The 11,535-nt window shown below is 41.5% G+C and overlaps 1 protein-coding gene and 1 pseudogene across 2 annotated transcripts; both read right to left on the bottom strand.

Annotated features, from left to right (window-relative positions):
* Positions 1 to 1,182: 1,182 nt before the first annotated feature.
* On the bottom strand, positions 1,183 to 5,978 carry LOC123045576 (probable cytokinin riboside 5'-monophosphate phosphoribohydrolase LOGL7; annotated as a pseudogene).
* Positions 5,705 to 11,254, bottom strand: LOC123065228 (protein FAR1-RELATED SEQUENCE 5). Of its 2 annotated transcripts, none has more exons than XM_044488580.1 (7): positions 10,972 to 11,254; positions 10,719 to 10,812; positions 9,682 to 9,893; positions 9,453 to 9,583; positions 7,530 to 9,251; positions 6,925 to 7,398; positions 5,705 to 6,164 (listed from the first exon to the last, which is right to left on the bottom strand). In XM_044488580.1, exons 5-6 carry the CDS (start codon positions 8,147 to 8,149, stop codon positions 6,927 to 6,929), a joined length of 1,092 nt encoding a protein of 363 aa, XP_044344515.1. In that variant the 5' UTR covers positions 8,150 to 9,251; positions 9,453 to 9,583; positions 9,682 to 9,893; positions 10,719 to 10,812; positions 10,972 to 11,254; the 3' UTR covers positions 5,705 to 6,164; positions 6,925 to 6,926. The 2 variants fall into 2 exon arrangements, with proteins under 2 accessions (XP_044344515.1, XP_044344507.1); XM_044488572.1 differs by having other exon boundaries at positions 5,705 to 6,139.
* Positions 11,255 to 11,535: the final 281 nt, after the last annotated feature.

Below are 11,535 nucleotides of genomic sequence, written 5' to 3'. Positions count from 1 at the left end.
AAGTATAGTTGGAAATCCTCTAGTATTGAGCATAGCATGGGATCGATGCTTCATCGGCTGACTTATATTACCTTCTCTTGGGAGAGAACGAGTGAGAATTTGATATGGCACCTACATTTTGATTAATTGCATTTGTTACTGTATACTATGTACGGCTTTAGTTGAGGCAACAACATCCACTTTGTTGTGTGGCTTGTGTGTGCATACTGCGAACTTCGTGGGCACCGTGTGCTAGAGGAACATTTACGTTGAATTACTCCACAACAGCTTTCATTGTATTGTGGCGGCAGTCGTGGCCTATTTGATGTGGCATGTCATGGCTGCCAACATATGATCTCGAGCTGTCATAGTGGGTACAAAATTTATACATGATAAAATGTCTATATATTTCAACTAAATGAGTAATTTGGTAGAATTCTCGTAAAATGGGATAATAGCTTTCAGATGGCCAACTAAGAACTAAAAAGTGGAATACACTCTTATATTGGTTAAACTCTAGATAATAGATCATGTTTTCTCAGTTATTGAAAACTATGAAACTATCCCTCTAGAGAAGGTATACAAAGATATTTATGTAAATGTGGGTACGAAAATATGACCATGATGGAGTTGTCCACCAGATCACAAGATGGATTTTGGCCAGTCAATTACTTAATTTATAATAGCTACTTTGACTTATTTACAGATTTTGTTTTTAGGGGTAAGACACCCATTACATTTTCATTGTCACATGTTCATTACAAGCAATATTCCGCAATCGGCTAGGCACATCTCTAAGTGTGATATGATCTCCAAACATTCTTGCATGTGCTGCGAGCCCATGTGCCACAGACTCGATGGGTAGACGCCGCCGAGTCGCACCAGACAGGGCTACGGTTTTTTGCAATGCTTGTAAATTGTGAAAAAAAAAGGTATACATCACGTAAAATATGTCTCGGCTGCTTCTATATGTACACCTATGACTGGATCGAGTTCACCGTAGAGAGCAAGAAGAACAAACATACACTTCGCAATGCAATTCAAACTTGAAACCATACATTGCAATGACAAGCACACCGTACAGTTAAACACAAGACAAAAATAATACCCCAATCGTGATGTTGAATTTCTTTTGGCACGTAGGAAAAATATCAAAGAAAAACAACAAGTGCATCATCATATCAGTGGAATGAATGGTAAAGTTCATCCATTTGTCAGTGGTGCTTTTGTGTAACCAAACTCTGAGATCTCCCAACTCTTTGCTCGGGAAACCTCCTGGTGCGACCAAGTGTATTACTGGACACACAGAGAAGAAAAAAGGACATGTAAACACATTTGAGAACATAGTACAGGAATATAAAGATAGATGTCACAACAAAATTATCAAATCACCTCCATCTTTGTCAACAATTCAGTGGCGGTTGGCGCCGAGACAAGTATGTCTGTACAATCTGGGTTGATGAAGCCCTCTCCGACCCCTTTGTCAAACAATGCAAGCAGGGGATCATACTAACCATCATCATTTAGCAGGAAGTCCTATATTGATATGATTTTTATAAGCAAAGGAAATCTCAGTTTATTTAGGTTTGGCGTAAGGCAAATCCCCCCCCCCCCCCACCTCTTCACACGAGAGGTAAAAGTACATAACATATCTGAGTCATTGATTTGGTTAAGTAGTGGTCTAATTAACTCTTATTTTTTTTACATCACATGTGAAAAGGGAGGGTAAGAAGGAGCATGTTGAAGTTACTCTTGGCGTAAAAACTGCGGCCAAATTTTCCATGAAGTACAATCTATCTATTATGCTCGGTTGCTTACAGGTTTCTTGTGAATTCTGAGTTGGGACCATGTCATCATCTCCAACAGCTCCTCCATGGTTCCGTACCACCTGATGAACAGAAAATTGTAAGCAAGCTCTACTAACTTATGAATGCGATTGATTGATAATGATATAATGATTAGAAAGATCACTATGCCTGTGGCACCTGGAAGAGCGATGAATGCTTCAGATCATCGGGCCATCTCTGCTTTCCTCCCTTGCATGTCAGATACAACCTTCACTTCTCCCACACTCTCACCTAATATCTGTTAGTACAAATTGAAGTGAAACTTTCAGGGAAACAGCGGCTGGATATAATGTTGTACGTACAAAATCAGACCTGCGTCAATCCCTCATGCGCCAAGTGACTTTTCAGGTGTACGGCTGAACTCGAGTATTTAACCAAAAACTACCACATTTCACGGATACGTGACAGAAAACTATCACTTTACGATTTTATGCGGAAAACTACCACTTTTATCCTAATCCGTGGCAAAAAACTACCAAGTCTCGAAACTGGTCGCTTCGCCCGTGCTAAGCACCAAACTGACTAGCCCGTCCCACGTTTCAGGTGCCACGGTGGTCAACCGATGCCCGCCGTGCGTTAAGTCGGTTTGCGTTCAATGCACCAAAACCTTGCATTGAACGCAAACCGACAGCCGCCGTTTCCGACCGCGGACGCGCCGTTAACGGGTTAACGCGCGGCGGGAGTCGGTTGGCCACCGTGGCACCTGAAACGTGGGACCGACTGGTCAGTTTGATGCTTAGTGCGGATGAAGCGACCGGTTTCGAGACTTCGTAGTTTTTTGCCACGTATTAGGACAAAAGTGGTAGTTTTCCGCACGAAATCGTAAAGTGGTAGTTTTCTGTTACGTTTCCGTGAAATGTGGTAGTTTTTGGTTAAATACTCGCTGAACTCAGATGACAAAACAAAACAAAACCTTGACCAAATTCACCTAAATTATCTTTTTATTACTATTATTGCAGGAAAGTTGCCTTACACAATGGCTAGAGAAGTAGACAGGATGGCTTCTTTCGCAGTACAATTTCAGTATGAATCAGAACATGGGAGCAGAACTTTTCTTACTCTGCTAGGCTGGACAAGTGGACATACACAATGCTACGTACAGCATACCTCGATAGGCATGAGAGCCCTGAGAATCACCCTGCCAAGAGATCGAACGAGAAACAGTCAGTGCATGTGTTAGACGGCAGAGCAGAGCAGTCTGCAAGAAGCAGAGGAAAACTTGTCGTGCAGAGGAAGCGTTGTATACCCGACGACAATGCGGCCGCCGTCGAGCACCGTCTGCGCGATGAGGCCTATGAGGCCGATGCTGCCGCCGCCGTGGGCCAGGTCAACGTCCCTACTCACCTGCAAATGCAAAAAAAGGGGGAAAAACGAAGATAGGAACGACCAATTCAATGTCCAAATCCATTTATACATACATGATACTAGCTGTACTATGTTTAGATAAAATTTATGTTTCTAAGCAGATCGAATACTAAATGACATAATTCAGAGGTAGACCAGCTCAACGATTTGATGGGTTAGTATGTGATATTAGAATCCCTCGACGGGAGAGATTTTTTCCCCCACTATCTCCATCGGCGAGCCCGTGGATTTGCACCCCCCCCCCCCCCTCCAGTGGCGGCATGTGGCGGGGAGGGGATTTCTGTTGCCTCGAATCCAGCTAGTAGATAGGTATGGTTTCAGTTCTCGCAGGGGCGGCGTTTGGAAGGATGACGGCACTTCTTATTCAAGGCAGTCTTTCGGGGCCTGATCATCCTCAAGTTTGTCTGTTGGGACGGATTAGACATAGCTCTGACGTAGACTCCTGCCAGCTCCACGAGGCGGTGATGTTAGGGTTTCTCGTCGTGCAACGCAACGGTGATATTTGGTGTCAGGTTCTTCAAATCAATTCAAAATTCAGCGGACTGCGGCTCCGGAGCGCTGGTCCTTCCGGGTTCATGCACAAAGACTTTCCAGCTGTCTCTGTTGGAAAAGGCAGTGCCTAGGAGGCGCTTAGGCACGCTTAGGCGCTAGGCAATGGCCAAACACCTTGCCTAGGACATAAGCAAGTCTAGGCAGGGCTAGCAAGAAGTTGTCTACCCGAGTGAGAAATCTTGTGATACTGCACTGATATGCCAAACATGTCATATTCAAATGGCAGTAGCTGGTAGTTAAATTATTAATGTGACTTAAACTAATATTGACACACATATAATACCACAAATACATTTTGATTGTAAAAACTATATTACCTCCTAGGCCACGCCTAGGGCGCTTAAGCACCGCCTAGGCACTAGGCGAAGGCCAACCGCCTCGCTTACGCCTACCACTTTTTCCAACCTTGGTTGTCACCGACAAGGTCATGCCGGCTCCGATCTGGAGCGGCAACGGGTCGTTCTGGCGGCGGTAGTGGTCGTTCGGTGGTTCATGGATCTCGATGTAATTTTTATTATGTTTGAGATGTTTTGTGCTTTTAATGAATTTTTATAATAGATATGATTCTTTTTGTAAAAAAAGTACGTGATATTTTTTTCATTTTGAGGGATAACGTGGGTTTTATTCCTCATAAACAGAATTACAGTCGGCTATACAAAATGAGTAACACTGTGTGGCACTCAACACAACCAACAAGCGATACTACCACCAGATCTACCAATACCAGCTAAACTATTAGCAACTCTAGTTTGATGACACTCAATTTTCAACAGAATAAGCATGATTAGAAATTTGGGTCATAAGCAGACCGGTAACACGAACAGGACGATAATAGACACATACACACGTATACTGACACAAGTTATGGGTCGTAAATTCAGATTAGAGTAGACACGTGGTATGATATGAGAAGGTTGGTGGCACGATATGAGAAGGTTGCTGGAGATGTGGAGCATATAGAGTGTCTCCAGATTTCCGTGGAAGTGTCATTCCTAATCCTAATGCCTCTAAATCCTAGCATGCCTTGGTTTTTTTGGTATGTGCATTGAGACGTAGATAACAACAAAATTGTGTTGAAAAAATATAGTTGGAAATCCTCTGGTATTGAGCATACATGAGATTGATGTGTCTTCGGCCAACTTATATTACCTTCTCTTGAGAGAGAACGAATCAGAGTTTAATATGGCACCTACATTTTGATTAATTGCATTTGTTATTGTATAATACATACGACTTTAGTTAAAAAAACATCCACTCTGTTGTGTGGCTTGTGTGTGCGTAGCCGCGGAATTCGTGGGCGCCGTGCGCCAGAGGGACATTGTGTGGCTGGGAGCCCAAAGGAGACCTATCCGCCAGTGGCATAAAAAACAGAGAACGTGGAGATCAGTTTTACAATTTCCATAGTTGTTGACCTTTGTTGATGAACTATAGCTAATTGACAGTTTCTTGAGCGATCTGCTACAATAAAAAAGTGTAGTTCACTTTGAGTTCTTCCAGTTCCAAAAGAAACTATATCTACTTCTCAAAAATGTGCTCGGAAGGCGAAATATGACTGCCACTCTACATGAGGCGGAGCAAGGATGAATACCAGTCACATCACTCAAGTCGCCATTGTTTCCTTAACCAAAGAAAACGCAGCTTCAAATGGGAGCAACTACAATAGAAAACAGCCTTGTGGTACAAAAATAGAAAAAACTGATCTGGACCGTCGGATCCAACATGGATGGCCCATATTCTAGTGGAGACATCCCAGACACTTAATGGACATTTTATGGAAAACCCCATGATAATGTATGCATATAAAACATGACTTTTACAGTATGACCCCAACTTTCTCATATTCAATCGTTTTGTCCTCAGTAGATAAGACTAATTTTCAAATCCTCTCAACGTTGAGGCTCCGTCTCACTGATTACCCATTAAAATTGAACTTGTTGGCCCCTGAAAAAATTGTCAATATATATCACAATATTTGCATACAAATAAAATTGAAGTCATCTCATTCAAATATATGTCAAGCTGGACCATGCCACACATAAATCGGTAATCAAATGAACAGAAGTGACTCAAGTAGAAAAATCTATCATCCAAACACAATAGCTCTTATATGCACGAACACAGGAAGCGAAACAGGCAGAACTAATAAGTAGGAACATGCATACAACAGGTTAACAACTACAGTACCATATACAGAACTACATAATTCTCATCAATTCTCAGCGAGGACTGGTCCATGGTCTACAAGTCTGATACAAACTCAGTGCAAAGCATAGTGGATAGACCACTCAGTTATAGCGGGTTTGGCAGCAAGCAAGACTTGCTCTCTCGTCGTAATCTGGCAGCATGGACATGAGCATCTTTGGAGTTGGTACTTCTTGCTCATGGAGGTTGATGTGCTGGAAAGATGACACCAAACAAAATCTGAATCAGTTTGAGCACAAGACAGTCTCACACATCCATACTTAAAATATTTGATCAGGTATTATTTCCACAGGGGAGATGAAATCTCCTACAGCGTTTTCTCGAATACGTTAGTGGAAAGATGATTGTAATGCAATATAACCAGCTAAATCGTTTGGGTATTGTTACTATCTAGAACAAACCTGTTCAAAAAAAATCTAGAACAAACATTATATGTATTTATGGGCGATTCATTTCTGTAAGGGTCAAAAGGGGAAAATACCCATATTTTCATATAATATTTCTTCATAAAACAGAGACCATATAAACTGCTTCCTGAATTGGACATTGCCAACCATGACCACATGTTAACTAGCATGCAGCCACATTTCATTTTAGAATAATTTTGTGGTTGTTCAAGGTCTGGTTGTGTTGACTGCTCATAGAATTTAGGGCGGGGATCTCATATTGCAGGAAATTATGTGAGCCTAGAGCAAAATGGCAGTGAAATCATATACAACTAGAGATGTTCGATGAAGAGTGCTATGTTTGATGAGGTCCCATTTCACTCTTACTCCAATGTAGACAACAACATGATAGTTTCCTACATCTACATAACAAAGCATAAACAGTAAGGAGAAAGAAATGGGTTTGAATTTTTAAGATGGAGTCCTATGACTATTTTTTAGATGTGGATTAATAGTGTTAACAAATAATTTCATGTCATACATTATAGTAAGACAAAAAAGTGGTTCTCTTAGAAGAAAGAAGAATCACAAACCTCTACTCTTGTGTAATATTTTTCATAGAGCATGTCCTTGCATCATGGAATACCACTTTCTTACAAATGCTACATTTGCGTGCGACTTTTTGATGAATTCCTGGCCTTCTTTTCTTGTCACCAGATCCACCCCTCACACCATCCCTGTGCCCCTTTATTCTAGAGCATGTGCCCCTTGCATTGATATCAATAGGTGTGAGGATGGTGACATCCTTTGGAATGATGCTACCAATAAATGACTCCTCATTTTCTTGCGTATCGCATGGTACGACCGGTACTAGCTGCCTCAAACCCAACTCAGCCTTGCACAAGCTGGTGTGGAGAAATTCAACTCCTTCCATGGAGCACTTAGCAGTCCGTATGAGATCTTCTAGCTTATTCCTGACAGCAGATATCTTTCTTCTCAAAGCCATGTCAACTGGGTCAATGAAATTCCCTTCAAGTATGTTTCCTTCCCCATCAAACATAATGTCCCTAGGAAAAAAATCACATCATGGCATATGTCAAGGCAAATAAGCATTAACTCTTCTAAATCTAAATTGCAAGAACATATGTCAAGGCAAATAGGCATTAACTCTTCTAAATCTAAATTGCAAGAAATATACCTTTTGCAATTTTTCTCCCACCGCTTGAGAACATAAAGGCTAGGTAATTCATTTATTTTTGCACCCCTCAGTACTCGGATAATGTGGCGGCACACAATTCCTTTGGACTCGAAAAGCTTGCAAGAACACTTAGCAACCATGGTTGTTGTATCATAACACACTTCTCTAATCTTGTTGTATTGGTCGCTAACAGACATTACTTTAATACCCTCACCATTTGTTGTGTTTTGAACATCACAATCATCCCTTGCAGCAAGCACCTGAGCCTGAAACAATTCAAAAATCTCATGTGTGAATACCTCCCTGCCTTGTTTCTCTATCTCCCATGATGTCAACAATTCACTTGTTGTGTACTCGCTTGTGTTATCGGCAATCAACTCATTCTGCCTCTGACATTTCAACGCAGTGTCAAACCTTAGCCAAAACTCAACAAAAGTGAGCTTCCGACATATGAAACGCTTAAAGAACGAATTTGCACTCTCTGAAATTGAAGTTGTCCTAAGAAGACCAGCTAAGGGAATATCCATGAAATATGCTGGTATCCATGTCGCACGAAGCTGAAACCTTTTGGCGAACCACTCATGGTCCTCCAACTTAAACTCTGTATAAAAGACTTCCATCTATCCTCAAATTCAGTAGGTGTTTCAGAATTCCAGACACAATGTTTCAACCTATCATAGAAACCAAGGTCATTTCTCAATTCAGGACGGACCTTCCCAGGAACCTTTTCCATAATGTGCCACATACACAATCGATGTTTGCTGTTCGGTAGAATTTCTGCAATAGCGTTCCTCATCCTAATACACTCATCAGTTATGATCACTGTAGGAGCAATCCCACCGATTGCTTTAAGAAATGCCTTGAACAAACAAACATAAGATTCTTTTGTCTCATGAAGTAGAAACCCCGCCCCAAAAAAGACACTTTGCATATGATGGTTTACTCCAGTGAAGGGTGCAAAGGTGTATTCATATTGGTTAGTGCTGTATGTTGAATCAAAAGAGAGCACATCATTGAAATGACCATAATTTTTCCTACTTGTCGCATCTGTCCAGAACAAACGGAGCAATGTACCAACCTCGTCAACTTCATACTCAAAGAAAAAAGCAGGATTGAGAGCCTTCAATCTACCAAGTTGGTCCACTACCATTTGAGCATCACAATTTTTATTTTATTCTTCAATACACCATAGTGATTTTGTAGGTCCTTTTGTGTGCAGCCAACATGGTCAAAACCCCCTGCACCAACATGCAGAAACCTATATGCTAAGGCGGTACCGATACTAGCTTTCTGGCAATCGTGGAGTGTTGACTTCACTCTCTCACTAACTTGTCGATTAGATGTAATCAAGTGTTGCTGGCTAGGTGGCACAAAAGGGTGATTGTGATATTCATTGAGTGAAGCTACCTTATATTTGCCATCACTTTCCCGGGTGACATAGATAAAAGCTTCACAACCACATCTAGTCAATTTCACATTTCTCCTTTTCTTTGAAGGGTCAACAACAACCATACCTTTCTCAGGCCGAAAGCCTTCTTTTGCACACAAGAAGCACTTCCATTGAAGCACATTATTTGTGACCTTTTGCTGACCAAGACGTACACCAAATCCAACATTGTGTGCATATGTCCTATAAAACTCCAGGACCGAGCCAATATCATCAAATAGCATCCCTACTTTAGGCTTCAATTCCTCGTGACATTGGGGTTTATACAAAGAACCCTACAACATAAATTGCATGTTTAGTATCAATGACCTCGATGATATTACATTGACTTGTACAAAGTAGATGCTATATTCACTTAAGAAATCGAATTTTGTATTGCAATAAGTCATACATTTTGAAACAGATAAACTTAAAGTACTATTTGCCATACTCAAGGCCATTTTACAAGTATTGTAAGATGTGACAAACGTTCATACCTCTTGAGAGAAGGATTGTTTCTTCTTTGGTGTACTGGAATCATCAATGAGAAGCATTGGAGAATTAATCTCCCCAAATGAGGTAGCATCGCTGAAAACTTGATTTTCGGCACTGTTGACCGATTCCACAGCTGCAAATATTTTTTCGGCAAACAACATCAAAGAAGGGATTAACAGAATATTAGTTAGTGTCAACATATTATTTGCCTTTTGGACCATGTGTTCTCACCTGATAGAGTTGGCACACAATTTGCAATTATTGGAAATGTTGGCTCTTCTAAAGGTGACGTCGCACTACTTCCCTCCATTTCAGGTCGAGATGCACCGAAAGAACACTAGGGGCCAGCTTAGTAGTCGACGAGCACTACTTCCCTCTATCCATCATACCAAACCAGAAAATGTGTTCTACGCCAAAATCCAAATAGTTGATTGTTCACTCACCTTGAATACAACAAAATGAGAAATCAGCCCAATTGCAAGATTGCAAAGTTAAGGTTGCACATTAAAGAGATTCACACAAGGAGACTTGTTTTTACATGCAAGAAGGTAAAAAAAAGTTGCAGCTTTCTTTTACAATCAATGTGTTATTACAACTAAATGAGGAAGATCAATGAGCGAACACAATTGTTTCACAACAAGAAAACTAGCATGATTTTTGGTTTCATTGCCATCACTGGACAAATAGATAGTTAACTCTCAAAAACCAGTGAATGGTACATATTGCAAGTGTGTACAGAATTTTAGTCTTGTGCTGACAAGCACTTCACTTTCAAGTACTTTAACAGGTAGATGAGACTAGTTCGTTCTCATGTACAGTTCCAGCAAGTTAACAAGGTTTCACAATACCAAATTACTCGAAGATCTTATATGATGGAACAAGAAAAAGGGTAATCTGGCTGATTGTACGTAAAGAGTTTTCCTCTAGCTTTTGAAAGTACTTTTGTAGGGTTGGGCAAGTCCAGATGTATGATTTGAATTCTATGAAAAATAGTCTGACTGAGAAAATGCAGATCAGTGCCATGAGTTCACATTGTTGGTTTACTGGTGCAGTGGTGCGGTGCTCTTGTTTTTAAGCAATGATCTTCAGCTACCTGGCTCGTTGTACATCTCACGTTTTTAAGCAATTCCTACATGTTTTACACTACATAAAAGACTAAATGATTGCCTAGAAAGGAACATGGATGCATCATCAAGCATCAATCATAACGATGCACTACTTTCCTAATTTCATCTAAGTTGACAGAAGTAATTCAGAGCATGGCAAACCTGCTTTCGTGAAGACTCAAGATTTCTTCTCTGCCGTCAGTAGATGTCGAAGCTAGGCACACAGGGGGAGGGGGAGCCTTGTGGAGTTGAGCTACTGGAAAAAACACACATGGAGTTTAGTTTGTTGCAATGGCAATAATGCCTACAAATCTATAGCGTTAGAGCAATATCAGCCGTGGAATATACCACCTCCAGATCTTGTTGATTTTACTGGGGGTAAGACAAATGGTAAATTGGCGTTGGGGAATGGTACCTGGAGATTCGATCAGCCAACGTCGCGGCGCCGAACAGGAGAGGTCCGCCCGGGCAGTCCGACCGCCGGCGGCGAGACGACCAGGATTCCTCCTGTAGCCAAGGTCGCACAACTAGGTACAGCTTGGGGCAGAGATGGAAACCTTCCTCCAGCAGACAAACTAGCCCAGCTAGGTACAGGATCTATGCCGCCGTCGCCATTCGCAAGCCATTAGGGTTAGGGATTTGCTGGAGCTCACCTGCCGCGGCTCGATTTGGAAGAAGAAGGACACGACCAGTCAAAAACATGCGGAGATCGGGAGTAAAATAACTGGAAATGAGGGGCTATTTTGTAAACAAGAGCGCATAGATCCCCCACTAGAATATGGGCCATCCATGTTGGATCCGACGGTCCAGGTCGACTTTTTCTATTTTTGTACCACAACGCTGTTTTCTATTCTAGTTGCTCCCGCTTCAAATGAGTATGGATCCCATTAGCGGCGACTCAGTAGTCACATGTGACATGCGCCAGCTTCTCCTATGCGTGCAACCCTCGCCAAATCGTACATGAACACTCCAAAGAAAC

This window comes from Triticum aestivum, chromosome 1A, assembly GCF_018294505.1.
Source record: "Triticum aestivum cultivar Chinese Spring chromosome 1A, IWGSC CS RefSeq v2.1, whole genome shotgun sequence".
NCBI lineage: Eukaryota > Viridiplantae > Streptophyta > Magnoliopsida > Poales > Poaceae > Triticum > Triticum aestivum.
The sequence above is the reverse complement of the archived record's forward strand: the minus strand, read 5'-3'. Positions and strand labels throughout refer to the sequence as shown.